The sequence below is a fragment of the Chlamydotis macqueenii genome, chromosome 13, assembly GCF_036417535.1.
Source record: "Chlamydotis macqueenii isolate bChlMac1 chromosome 13, bChlMac1.mat, whole genome shotgun sequence".
In the NCBI taxonomy this organism is placed as follows: domain Eukaryota; kingdom Metazoa; phylum Chordata; class Aves; order Otidiformes; family Otididae; genus Chlamydotis; species Chlamydotis macqueenii.
Window position 1 is genome coordinate 22,188,159 of NC_141568.1, and position 13,976 is coordinate 22,202,134.

Here is a 13,976-nt window from a genome sequence, read left to right on the forward strand (position 1 = left end):
GACTGGAGCTAAAAACTAATTTTGTTGTTCTTTCCTTTCATCTTTTCAAAACTGTAATTGAGTGAGCTGCCTTCATGGTGTACAGGTAGCATTTCTTTCTCTTGGACTTCATTTTAAAGCTGGCTTATCTCTGGACAGACTCTTATTTAAAATAAGACTCTTATTTAAAATAACTTTTTTAAAATTCAGCTTTACATTTATGAAGATACCAATAAAAATGTAACTCTTTTGCACTAAATACCAGCATGTTTTTGCCTATTCCTGTGCCACATGCCAACAGTGATTCTATTGTACAGATTGTCAGTAGATCAAGGAGCAAAACGTGAAAAGATGAGGCTGCTAGTATAACTTCCAGCCATTTCCTTTGCGCAGGAATTGTATTAGAAAATTGTGGTTAAATTCCTGATGACACTTGAGCCTTAAGGGACTAAGCTTTAAATAGAGCCTTCTCATCTCAGAGTTTTGTGCTTCCTTATGTCACTCATAAATGTATGTTTCTTTATTTTCCAGCTTTAATTCTCCTTTGAAGTGCAAAAGGAGAAATGTTTAAATATAAAGGGAAAGAACTGTTGACTAACACAAGGTTTGTACACTCAGCTCAGAGCTATACATTTTGTTAGCAGATTATATATTTTAAATTAAATATTCAGTTTTTCCTCTGTAAATAGCTTCTTAAATTTTAATTTTTTCTTACATTTTGAAATTTTATTAAATGTCTTAATTTTTTGTTTAAGTTAATTGAAGATACAGCAATGACTTATGATCTACTCTCCTCTTGTGGTTTAGCCCAGCAGTTTAGAGTCCTTCTGTAATATCACAATCCTATCCACTGTACTCTGCGGTTGGAACCAATGATTTTTTTGCCCATTCTCATCCCTGAAGAGATGGGCGCGTGTGATAATTTTCGAAAAGGTCATCCAATTTATCTAAATCCCCATTCAGTACTTTCGTGGGCATCTCATCATGGACAGTTAAAGATTTGCAGGCACTCATCTCACCAAAGAGGGGTTATTTTGTCCTGAGGGGGCCACACCTTAAATTTTCTACCACAATTCCCCCCCCACACACTCTCAGGAGGCCACACCTTTCAAATTTCTCACCAAAGAGGGGTTATTTTGTCCTGAGAGGGCCTTACCTTAAATTTTCTACCACGATTCCCCCCACACACTCTCAGGAGGACACACCTTTCAAATTTCACCAAAGAGACTCATCTTTTGCCCAATTCTATCGCTTCATCCTTCTCCGGCTGTTTTCCCTGCGGACAAACAGAACTGCGGATCCAGACTCTGCACTCGCTCACACTCACACACACAAGTCTCTAATAAAGCAACTGGACACTTTCTGTTTCTCCGAGAATCCTGCTGACTACGCCAATTAAATAATGTCACGCTCCAATTTCGGATGAGAGGAAGGCCCCATTGCGTTCTAGCTGACCTCAGACGAGTCTGGGAGGGTAGGGGCGGCTGGACCAACCTCTCACACACTGGAGTGAGGTTTTGCTTGTATTCTCGGGAACAGAATTAAGACTCAAAGCAGTAAAGTGCCAGGTAATTTTATTTACCCAACAACAAGTTTGCAAATGCAAGAGAAAGAGAGGAAGAAAGGAAAGAGGGGAAAAGAGTTTCAGTTGCAATAGCTGCCACCAAGGAGCTGCGGCATCCCGACAGTCCAGTTCACTCAGTGGGAGAACGATCTGTCTGATGTTGATTCCGATGTTGGTTCCCTTCCATACAATAATATGTATAAGGGCCCTTTGTTATGGTGAAATTCACAATTTCTCTTCCCAACCTAATTCCAGAAATAGCTGATGTGGAAAGTATTCTCAGAATCCACCTTGTATTATGCTTCATGTGATGTCTGGATTCTTCTTAGAATTAGTCCATTATAGGTTGGATAGCCAGCGTAATTTAAACTGTATCCTTTAACAAAGAAATGTACTTTCTTACTTTTGCAAATGTAGTAATGCTATTTCTACAGAACTTCATATAAAATTGCTAATTCTATTTTTCTCTATGTGTTTGCTATTGGTCATTATCAGAAACAGCAGTCTGGCTTTACTTTATCATTTTCCTTTTTAATAATGTGATTGCTTTATAGTTAAGTGCCTGAACTATTTAGGCGCACAGGTTTCAGATAAAGCCAGTAAAGTATTTCAGAAGTCACATCTGCAGTATAGAATGAAAGATTATTTTATGTTTATAGCAACTTTACAAATAGCTTAACAGGGAAAAAACCTCATTCAGTGACATAAAGAAAAAGATAAAAACCTCAGATTTTAAATTAGAAATTAGCAAAGAGGCAGAAGGGAACAAATTTAAAAACTGAAATGTCACTGCAGCCAAGGCTGCCCTTGAGTTCCACATCCCCCACCAGTCTCTCCCTGTTGTGAGCACAAGGTCGAGCATGGCACCCCTCCTTGTCGGCTCCTCTAGCGCCTGCAGGAGGAAGTTGTCGTCCACACATTCCAGGAACCTCCTGGACTGCCTGTGCCCTGCCGTGTTGCCTCTCCAACAGATGTCAGGGTGGTTGAAGTCCCCCATGAGGACAAGGGCTTGTGACTGCGAGGCTGCTCCTGCCTGCCTGTACAGGGCCTCGTCCGCTCGGTCTTCCTGGCCAGGTAGCAGACCCCCACGATAATCATAGAATCATAGAATGGTTAGGGTGGGAAGGGACCTTCAAAGGTCACCTAGTCCAACCCCCCTGCAAGGAGCAGGGACATCCCTGACTAGGTCAGGTTGCTCAGAGCTTCATCCAGCCTGGCCTTGAATGTTTCCAGAGATGGGGCATCCACCACCTTTCTGGGCAACCTGTTCCAGTGTTCTATAACTCGCATCGTAAAAAATTTTTTCCTAATTTCTAATCTAAATCTACCCCCCTCTATTTTAAAACCATTACCTCTCGTCCTATCGCAACAGGCCCTACTAAACAGCCTTTCCCCATCTTTCTTGTAGGCCCCCTTGAGATACTGGAAGACCGCTATCAGGTCTCCCCAGAGCCTCCTCTTCTGCAGGCTGAACAGCCCCAACTCTCTCAGCCTGGCCTCATAAGAGAGGTGCTCCAGCCCTTTTATCATCTTTGTGGCCCTCCTCTGGACTCTCTCCAACTGGTCCATGTCCTTCTTGTGCTGGGGGCTCCAGAACTGGACACAGTACTCCAGGTGGGGTCTCACCAGGGCAGAGTAGAGGGGGAGAATCACCTCCCTCGACCTGCTGGCCATGCTCCTCTTGATGCAGCCCAGGATGCGGTTGGCCTTCTGGGCCGCAAGGGCGCATTGCCTGCTCATGTTAAGCTTCTCATCCACCAGCACTCCAAGTCCTTCTCCTCAGGGCTGCTCTCAATCCATTCCCCGCCCAGCCTGTATTTGTGCCTGGGATTGCCCTGACCCAGGTGCAGGACCTTGCACTTGGCCTGGTTGAACTTCATGAGGTTGGCACGGGCCCACCTCTCCAGCCTGTCAAGGTCCCTCTGGATGGCATTCCTCCCTTCCAGTGTGTCGATGGCACCACACAGCTTGGTGTCATCGGCGAACTTGCTGAGGGTGCACTCTGTCCCACTGTCCATGTCACCGACAAAGATGTTGAACAGGGCCGGGCCCAGCACGGACCCCTGAGGGACGCTACTCGTGACCAGTCTCCACATGGACATCGAGCCGTTGACCACCACTCTCTGAGTGCGGCCATCCAGCCAACTCCTTATCCACCGAGTGGTCCGTCCATCAAACCCATGTCTCTAGTTTAGAGACAAGGATGTCGTGCGGGACAGTGTGAATTCAGTGCTGTCTGATGTGCTTGACTGACAGCCCTAAAGACAGAATGCTCTGTTTCATGTCCCAGAACAGATGCGTCAGAGTAATTATGTGCCATAACTGGTAAATCCATAGTGAAAATTCAAGCTCTTGCTTTATTCATCTTAGAGTAATGTATCGCATCTGTTCTGCTAATGCAGCCAGTAAAGCACACACCTTTCCTGTGATAGTGACTTCTTTTTAACAAGGCAGAGATCGGTCTGCATATAAAATATTATTATGTAAACAATTAATATAGCCCATGCCTGAAATGTCTGCAAAGCACTTCCTGCAGCTGGGTACTATAGCAACGAGCAATGAGCTGGTTGAAATTTGTTAGTTCACTATGAGAGAGGCTTTCTGTTTTGTTGCATTTTGCTTCAGATGGGAAACATGCTGGTGTAACATCTTTACACAAACAATTTAAACCTCTCGTGAACCAGCCCGCTGGGAGGTACAGCGTAATTCATTGCGATGACTTATCTGCACACAATGCAATGCAAAGTTATGTAATGAAAAGCTACATTTACTGCATGTAAAGCTCTCTGTCAGCTTCTCCTCCATCCCCAGGCGGAGCTCCACACACTCCAGCTGGTTGCTGACATAGAGAGCGACACCCCCTCCTCGTCTCCCCCGTACCCCTCCATGTTGTACTCCAGTTGTATGTGTCATCCCACCATGCCTCCGTGATGCCGACAAGGTGGTAGCCCTGCTCGTGTGCACGCATCTCCAGCTCTTCCTGTTTATTCCCCACGCTGCGTGCGTTGGTATAGAGACACCTCAGCTGGGCCCCCGACAAAGCTGACTTGCTGGCTGGAGCGACAGAGGTTCTGTTGGACCGCAGTTTAGGTTCATTTGCACGTACCTGTGATCCTTCCTCAGCTTCCGGACCCTCGGTGCTGGCACTGCTGACAGCAGTGGGCTGGACTGTGCTCCTCCTCCCCCAGCAACACCAGTTTAAGGGCTGGAGTAAAAAGAAATGGTGTGGCAGCTCAAAGGGTTCTAGATGATTTGTCTCCAAAGTGGGGTGCACAGCAAGATCGATGGAGGGAGGCCACAGCCTCTTCCCGCCCTACTCAGCCCTGGGGAGCCCCTGTGTGACATCAGAGCCGTCACTGTGAGGTCAGAGCTGGCTGCCCACACAGCCCTGCGGCACACAGGGAGGGAGTCCACAGTTGCCAGGTGGCTGTTGCGCTGGGCAGGTGCGCTGCTGCTGGGAGGTGGCGTGGGCTTTGCCAGCAAGCTGGTTTTGCCTGGGCAGGCCACAGCGCTGGGACTGAGAGGGAAGAGCTGAGCGGGGAGCCTTCCTCAGCCCAGAGATGGCAAGGAGAAAGGCACCCAAGAGCCAACGCCAAGAAGCCTCAGATGGCTCCGGGGAGAACAAGGCCAACCAACAGCTGGCAGAGGATGCAGCGGGGACAAGCCGCTGCCAGAGCAGGTACGAAGTGGGCTGCTCCTGCCTGTGGCGTCAGGATGCGGTGCTAACTGGGCCACAGGCTCACAAGGCCAGTGGAGCACGGAGCAGGGTGGGGAAGCTGCCAGAGGCTTCTGAGGAAGGGCCTTGTGGCTTGCAAAGGCCCCCTTTTCCGGGGACGGGTGTCAGCTGCAAGTCTGGCTCCCTGTCCAGCCAAAAGCCAGCGTACGTGCAGCAGGGGCTTTTGGGGAGGTGGTAGGCTCGTGCTGCAAGGTTGGAGCCCAGCCCTGCTGCACAGGGACGTAGCACTGCACAGGGATGCCAAGCCCCTGGGACCTGAGAACAGCCCCTTCCGGATGCTGAGGAGCTGTTCTGGCTGGCCGAGGGGCGCACGGAGAGGTGCCTGCCGAGGGGCAGGTTGGTGCCGGGGCCAGGGAGCAGGGAGGGACAGGAGGAGAATCAGGCTGTGCTGGCGGGGGACTGCTGCCGCCAGCTTGCTTCCTCTTCTGCCAGCGCAGGCCTGCAAAGCAAAGGGTGGGGAAAGGAGAGGTGGGAGCCCCGGCAGCAGCCCAGCTGTGCTGTCCTCTGGCTGCAGCTGCCACATTCCCCGGGAGGCTTCTTAAGGCTGACCTCTGGCCTGGGCCTGGGCTCACACAGCGTGGGGACGCTGGGCAACCGGCATCTCTCTTGTTCCTCCCACAGGACCCTCTTGGCAAAGGTGCAGCTGGAGATGCAGCTTTTGCCATCAACTGCCAGCTCAGCCACTCAAGGGCCTGCAAAGGCCACAGGAACTGCCGGTAAGCTCAGCACTGCTGCTTGCTCTGGAGTCCTCGTCGCTGAACTCAGAGAGCTGCGCTGTGCCACTGCTGTGGCCAAACGTCACCAGTGGCAGGAGAAGTGCAGGCTGCCCTGCTCTTTTCCCCGGAAAGGGAGTGCATAGCAGAAAGGGAGTGCCCACGTCCCTGCAGGGAGCCGAAACACATGTGTCTGGGCATTCTAGAGAAGAGACCCCAAGGGACAAGGCTATCTTTTCTCTGTTTTCTTTGCCCAGGGATGGTCTTCAGCCTTGCTGGCCAGCTGACAGGTGCCCTTGTCTCCCTCTGGAAATCCCTGCTGAGCACGTGCATCTTCGCCATGTACGTCCCACCTGTTTCTGCTGTGGCTGTGGGGTGAAAGGGAATGTCTGAGGGCCAGTGCAGGAAAAGGGGAGAGAGCAAGAGATGCTCCCCAGCCAGCTGCCCAGCGCTCCCACTCGAGCGCCGAAGCTTGGGCCCTGCTCGTGCTGTGGCCATTCCCAGGGAGAACCAAGAGCAAAGCCCCTCAGCAGTCTCACTCCCACGCATCTGCCTGAGGCCCAAAATCTGGTCATGGTAGGACAATCAGCTTCGTAGCCAGGCGCTCGGGTGCAGAGCCAAGTTCTTCCCCGGCTCTGGCAAGAGACCGCACAGGTCTGGGACGTACATCCCTGGGAGGAAAGCCAGACAGGGCTCCTGCACTTCCCAGTCATGTGGAAAAACACTGCGGGGAGAGATCTAAGTGATCACATGTGAGGAGATGCCTGCTTCTCCAGGCAAAGAGAGAGCAAGGTCCACACTAGAAAGACTGCTGAAAAGCAGTCTTCGTTTTCTTGAGTGCTTTACATCCTGGGATTGTTTTCATTCCCTTTCGCAAGCTGCTCCTGGAGCCCTTCCTTTGGGGAAGAGCTGCCAGCAGTGTTGAACCACAGGTGTGAACAGAAACCCTCTTCCTCCTGAGCACTGCTCTGTCAGCTCTCTCTCAGCAGCAGGCTTTCAAAAGAGTGGCCTTTGGCCCTGAAAACGGAATCCACATGTGAAGGGTTTTGCTCAAGACACGGCTTCTTGACAGCCAGAGGACTCCCTCTTTTCCAGATACAAGATGCCCCTGCAGAAGAAGATGATCTTGAAAGGCCTCTTCTTGTGGCTCCCAGTGGCTCTTGGTGAGTTTGCAGGAACAAACACCTGAGCGTGACAGCCTGGCTGTGCTGGATGCCAGCTTTCAGCTGGCCAGCTTTCCTTTTTGGCTGGTATGTGTGGGAACTGCCGTGGCGCAAGTGCTTCCTGAGCATGTGCTTGACTGGGACTGGCTTTTGGAGGGCCAGTAAGACTGGTAGCCTGCCAGCCATGCTGCTACTCTGGCCACTGCACCAAACAGCTTGCTTAGCGTGCAAGTCTGCAAGAGGACGTATACATTTCCGAGCCCGAACTGGGTATTGCCAGAGGGGCCGTGCAGGGGGAGCGATGGAGAGGTACCTCGCCCAGCCCACGCAGCCTGCTCCTAGTGCTCGCAGAAGCAGTGAGGGGAAGCAGGGAATAGCTCTGTGGCACCGAGCGCACCTCAAGATCACAGCTGCGCTGGCCCCTCAATCATGGAGTGATGGCTCCGCACCGGAGACGTGTCCTCTCTCTGCACCCCACCTTCTCCACCTCCTCAGCTCACCTGCTGCACCACCCCGCTGCCAAGGCACCAGGGAGGAGACAAGGCGACTGCAGGGGTGCCTAGCAACCCTAGTCAAATAACTCTCTCTTGGTGATGTGAATTGCAGCTACTCTTTACTGCGGGATCTCGCTGTCAGCATGGACAACAGGGGCAAAGGGACCAATAGAGGTGGGTCACTCTTGTGGGCCAGCCACCTCCTGCAAGGGAGCCTTGCTGACAGTGGGTGGAGAAATCATGGGCTCTTCTGCTTCCACGCAGGACGACCCATAGAAGCAGCAGCTTTTGACATGTCTTCTCAGGAAAGCTTCTCCTGGGAAGCCCTGGCAGCTCTGCTGGTGGATTCTCTAATGGAGCGTTTTTCCCTTTCAGGACCTGACATCTGAGTTTGAAAGAGTCAGGCAAGCACAAGCTTTATGGAGGGAGCAAGCTGAAAAGATGCAGGTTCTGCTGGAGAACGTGGCTCAGTGGATGGAGGCGATCAGCAGTGCGATAAAGGTGACCCTGCATTTTGGTGCAGGAGACTTGTTTGGGTGGAACCCCTGAGAAAGCACTCCTTGGGACTAGTGGTGGGCTCAGAGCACTGAGTGCAGCAAGGCAGCCTTTGCCAGGGGCTTGCTGGGTGAGCCTCTGTGCTGCATGGGCCCACTTTCACCGGGCCTCTATGGCAGTGACGGATTCCCCACAATCTCCCCTTGGCACACCGGCTCCTCTGTCCGCTCCAGTCGGGGCCCTGATGCAGTGGTGAGACCCAGGCACACTGACTGGGCCAGCCATCACTGGCAGGGCCTGAGCTTATCTCCTGGCTGACCTGAAAAGCATGGAGGGTGGGGACCAGCATGTGAAGATGCTCATCAACCCACCTTGGGTCCGTGGTCGTGGCCGTGGCCGTGGCCACAGATACTGTTCTTCCACCTTTGTGGCTCATGGCAGCAGTGGAGGGTCTGTCAGCTTTGTGGACAAGGCTTGCCTTGCACTTCTGACCCTGGCCCTGTGCTTCTCCGGGGGCTAGCAGCCATGGTGAACTGCCTGCTAATGCGGTTCTTTCCTGTGTTTGTTCATGCTTTCCCAGGAATGGCCTGAGACGGCTCCAGAAGTCTACGCCAAGATGTCTGACTGGGCCCTGAAAAGCTCCGGTATGAACTCCAGCAGCTCTGTCTCCTTGCCCACCGCTTGTCTGGAGCACTCCTCAAGGTGGGGCTGTGCTCCAGGCGCTGCTCTCCAAAGGAGCCGTGGGCAAGTACTTCATGGGGGCCAAGAGCGAAGGCTGTGGCAGGCTGGCTCTCTCAGACTCCCTCCCAGCCCTGCCCTCGGCCTCTGCAGCGGGTGCCTCTGGCGCTGCCGCCGCGCACGTTCCTGTGCTGCTGGAGGGGCTCCCTTCCTCTCCACTGCATTTGAAAAGGGAATGGCTGGGTCATCCTTTGCTGCCCATGCAGCAGGCCCGCAGCTTCGGTCTGCTGTCATTCACGTGCGTGCCTGCTGTCTCCCAGCACCCTCAGACCTACCTTCTCCTTGTGCCGCTGCGAGAGAAGCAGTCACCAGGCACATGGATGCCATCGCTGCCCTGCGCAGCTGGGATGCCCCACCAGCGTGGTGACCAGGACGGGACTGACAGACATAGAGCTGGCCGGTCACGTCAGAAATAGAGTCTGACCACCAGGACCGCCTAGGCTGCAGCCTCTTGCAGTCACCCGCTCTCCCTTCCTTACAGGTGCCATCATTGACCTGCAGAGAACTTCCAAGACCAACGACTGCAAAGAGCTTTGGTTCTGCAGGGCCTTACGGTTTTTTCGGCAATTCAACCCTCCCGATAATATTTTGCAGGTATGGTAGCAGAACTCCTGAGTGCAGGTTTCCTGCCTTCCTGTGAACTTGGGAACCCACCGCCGGGGCTCTCCTCTGAGCCCAGTGGTGCTGCCCAAGCCCACAGTGTTGATCAGGTTCCTGCAAGCAAAGCTGGAACACAGGGTTGGGCTTGCTAGCAAGCACTGGTTGCCCTCAGGAGGGGAAGAGAGTGGAACTGCTGCATCTTGCCCACAGTCCTCTGTCACAGCTGGGTGAAAGACTTTCTTCCTGGTGACTCCGTTTCCACACTCATCTCTACTACCAGGGCCTTTTTGGGGGTGGGCAGCGGGAGCTGGGGGGCGTCCTGCCGAGCCACTGTCCAGAAAAGTCTCTCTGTAAGGCCCTGACTAAGACGGTTTCCTAACTGGTATTCTCCTTCTTTCCATAATACTGAGAACCCCCTTTCTCAGGCAAGGAAGGCGGCCTCCTGCTCCTGCCCGTTTCCTCACACGCGCCTCCTCATGTTTGAGCTGAAGTAGACCTCACAGACACACGGGGGCCTATGCTTCAAGCTCCATGAGCAGCTGCGCTGGCCCCCAATACTCTCTCACACTTCATGGCTCTCGTCTTCTGGTTGCAGCTGGATGTTTTCCCAGGAAACTGCTGGCCTTTAGAAGGGCATCAGGGCCAGGTGGTCATCAGGTTGCCAGCACGCGTCCATCTGACGGGCATCACTGTGCAGCACATCTACAGAGAAGTCTCTCCACCTGGGACCGTCATCAGCGCCCCCAAAGACATGGCTGTCTTTGTAAGTCTCTGCTGGGCATCTGGCCCTGGGGGAAAGCCACAGCAGGGACGTGCGTGCTCTTGTGCATCCTCTGAGGCTTCTGTCCTGCTCTCTGCGGAGCACTGCAGCGCCCTAGCCAGATACTGCAAGGACTCTAGAGGTTTCATCCCTCTCAAGACTTATTCCGGGCAAAGCAGCTCAGGGTTCTTGGCCAAAACGCAGGGCGGAGGCTGAGCTCCACCCTAACCAGTGCTAGACGACTGCTAGAGCTCCAGGAGAGGCTGGGTAGATAACGGGGCTGAAGCAGCACCTACGTGCCCTCTTTGTCTGAGCTGCTCTCCTTGTGCTTTGTTCCTGAGGGAGTGGATGCAGATGGAGAAGAGGAAACTCTCCTTGGGACATTCATGTACGATGTGGAGAGAGAGGCCCGTCAGACCTTCCCCCTGAAGGTACGGTCCACACACATGGGGCAAGACGCCAGGGAGCAAAAGAGCTTGGCCTGCAAGTCCATGGCAGGAAGAGCGTGAATGTTTTCTCCCTGGGCGCAGGGGCCTGGACCAGTGCCGAGACAGACCTGGTGGGCTTGGGAGGGCTGAGCAGCATGCCGTGGTGGGTAAAAGGTGGTAGCAAGGACAGGGTGACGCCTGCAGGAGCATGAGTCCTGAGAGATCCCTGGCTGCAGCCACTGCCTTCAGCAGAGCCAGCTGCAGCAGCGGCCGACTCTACCCAAGGACCATCTTTGTGCCGCAGAGAAACAGGGAGGTGTGATGGCGAAAGCCGTCGGGTAGCACCATTGCTCTATCCTGTGGCCTGCCGGCAGGCTGGACAGTGTCCTCTCCTGCCAGCACAGCACGCCCCTTCTCTCCCAATGCTCTCACGCCTGCCAGGAGGAAGGCAGGCAGAGCGGGCAGCGGGAGCTTGGTGGGGTTGCACACTGGCTGCCCCGTGCACAGGAGCACCTCCCTGACCTCTCTGTTAGCACAGAGCAAGCAGCAGAGGGAAAGGGGCAGAGGGAAGGGAGAGGCAGCCCCAGCCGGGCTGGCGTGCAGAGGATGCCCGGTGCCTTCCCCTGTTCCCGTGTCCCCGGCCTCCCCAGGCAGTACCGCTCCTAGCACTGAGCCGAGATGCCCACAGCAGCTCCCACTCGCTTTTGGCAGCTTCTTCCTGAGCAGGAGCAGGGCTAGCGGGGGCGGTACGTTGATTGCACTGTCGCTCTTCACACCTCCCTTTCCTTTTCCCTCTTTTCTTCACAGAACACGCCACTTCCCGGAGCCTTTTCCTCCATCAAACTTCTTGTGAAGAGCAACTGGGGAAACCCAGCCTACATCTGCATTTATCGAGTGCAGGTGCACGGGAAGATGGCTAAACCAGAAAGCCTTCACTGACAGCAGAGAAGAAAAAGGAGGACAAAAATTAAAAGGAAGAAAAGGGCTGGAATAAAAAGAAAGGTTCTGGAGAACGTGGCTCAGCGGATTGTTGACGCGGAAGTAATGGACACTGCTGACGACCAATATGATCAAGCAAATGCCAATTTATTGTTGATACATCCCGGTTAATATAGACATTCTAATTCCGTATCATGTGCAAGCTCTCTACTAATTGGTTAACTGTATCATGCACGCGCTCCTAGCTAAAATATGATTCGTTAAGTCTCTATGTTCACGCGCACGGCTCTCTCCACCTGCACCCTGTATCACGTTCAGCCCCCAGTCACGTATGCCAGCTGTTTTCCTTCTTCTCAAGGTTGCTTCGTTTACTTTCTCACAGAGAGCTTCATTACTTTCTCACAGGCGGCCTCATTATTTTCTCACAGGTGGCTTCAGTATTTTTCTTACAGGCAGCTTCAGTACTTTCTCACAAGCGGCCTTATCGATGTCCTTGAGGCCTGCTACTCAAAAACAAAACAATTCCATTCGGTCTGGATTGTTCACTAAGTGCCCCTGGCTCTCCAGGTATCCAACAAATCCCCTTTTTTGTTTTTGAACAATCCAGACCCCAGTCATAATACGTTCCATAACTTTCACAAAACATTTTAAAATACACCCCAATATCATTAGTGCCAACAGCAAAGCCACTAATATTACCAGCCCATGTACTATCAAATCTTTTAGCCAACCTGTGACCCCCAATGATTTCAGCCAGTCTGAAACTCCATTTTCCACTTGTATTGCATGCATGTTCTGGCGTAACTCTGCCACCTGATAGTGTATTGATTTAGAGTGATAGAAATATTCATGCAACACATACCTTCAAAATCTTCACATCCATGTCCATGCGCTAATAACAAAAAATCAACGGCTGCCCGATTCTGCAAAATAGCATGACGCATACTATCCATGTCTTCTAACAATCCCGATAACATGCTAGAGGTTAAATTCATTTGCTTTTGTGCCCAACAAGCTAATCTATTTAAGCTAGCTAAAGCTTTTGCAGATGCCGCCCAAGGAACAAATATAGATAATGCTCAGCTGTACCCAATAGGGTTAAATTGCCGTCACAGTTGGGAGCTAATACTTTTAGTGATCTGCTTGCTCGAGTACGATTTCGCAATACTTTCATAGGCTATGAAAGATCGTAGAAGGCACGATTGTTGCCGCACGAGAAGTGCCTGCTCCGGAGGCTTCTTGCGAGCAGCGCTAAAAGCACACGAACATCGCATCTCTGTGCTTTCCTGAACAGCTTGCGCTGGGACAGTTACAGCCGTGTTTTCCAAGCTGTCCGGGGTGCTGAGGCACTAAAAGTGCGGATGTGTGGCGACTGTCCAACACGAGAACCAGCTGCTCTGAAAGCCCTTCCTGCTCTTCACGTACGCTTTCTAGCAGCTCTACGGACACACACACGTCGAGCCTCTTCACTATCCTACACAGCTAGCACGCTGGCAGTTACCGTCAACTTGGAACCAGCCGCGCAGAAGGAAGTCGCCCTCCAACCGATGAACAGCGGATCATCACCGCCACACGCGAGCTGGCCGCACTCGGAGCTTTCGCGGCTCTTCTCTCGCTCTTTCCCGCAGAGCTCCGGGGGATGCACAACTCGAACCGCGAAAGCCGCAATGAGCTTTGTGCAAGCTGCGCAGAAGAAACAAGGCACTAAACCGGCAAATGTCCAGCTAATCTCCCACGTGAAAAGGGTCAGCAAGGAAAGCTCTTGCTGCTCTTCACTCGCTCTTGGTAACGGCCCAGAAGCATTGCGACTCTTCGCTTCTCTGGATGATTTGCCCACCAACACTTCACATCAGCTAAAGCCGGCTGCCCGGAGGAAAAGAGGCTAGGAAAGATCGTAGAAGGCACGGTTGTTGCCGCACGAGAAGTGCCTGCTCCGGAGGCTTCTTGCGAGCAGCGCTAAAGGCACACGAACATCGCGTCTCTGTGCTTTCCTGAACAGCTTGCGCTGGGACAGTTACAGCCGTGTTTTCCAAGCTGTCCGGGGTGCTGAGGCACTAAAAGTGCGGATGTGTGGCGACTGTCCAAGACGAGAACCGGCTGCTCTGAAAGCCCTTACTGCTCTTCACGTGCGCTTTCTAGCAGCTCTACGGACACACACACGTCGAGCCTCTTCACTGTCCTACACAGCTAGCACGCTGGCAGTTACCGTCAACTTGGAACCAGCCGCGCAGAAGGAAGTCAGACAATTACTCCAACACCGGAAGTGCCTGCTCTAAAAGTTCTTGCTGCTCCTCACCGACTCTTCCCACCACATCTACAGGCTCAGAAACATTGAGTCTGTGGGCTTTCCTCCACCAGCAGGACTCT

At 52.7% G+C, this 13,976-nt stretch overlaps 1 protein-coding gene across 1 annotated transcript; it reads left to right on the plus strand.

Moving 5' to 3' along the window:
- The first annotated feature begins 8,760 nt into the window (after positions 1 to 8,760).
- Positions 8,761 to 11,609, plus strand: LOC147599161 (sperm-associated antigen 4 protein-like). Its single transcript, XM_086758465.1, has 5 exons — positions 8,761 to 8,788; positions 9,364 to 9,476; positions 10,078 to 10,245; positions 10,584 to 10,673; positions 11,478 to 11,609. The coding sequence occupies exons 1-5, from the start codon at positions 8,761 to 8,763 to the stop codon at positions 11,607 to 11,609; spliced, it is 531 nt and encodes a 176-aa protein (XP_086614591.1).
- The last annotated feature ends 2,367 nt before the right edge of the window (positions 11,610 to 13,976 follow it).

What these genes read in the sequence shown, in the direction of transcription:
- LOC147599161 (XM_086758465.1), top strand. Translation starts at nt 8,761, where the DNA reads ATGTCTGACTGGGCCCTGAAAAGCTCCG. An exon ending in CTCCCGATAATATTTTGCAG is followed by an intron (nt 9,477 to 10,077) that starts GTATGGTAGCAG and finishes TTCTGGTTGCAG; the next exon opens with CTGGATGTTTTCCCAGGAAA. An exon ending in CCAAAGACATGGCTGTCTTT is followed by an intron (nt 10,246 to 10,583) that starts GTAAGTCTCTGC and finishes TTTGTTCCTGAG; the next exon opens with GGAGTGGATGCAGATGGAGA.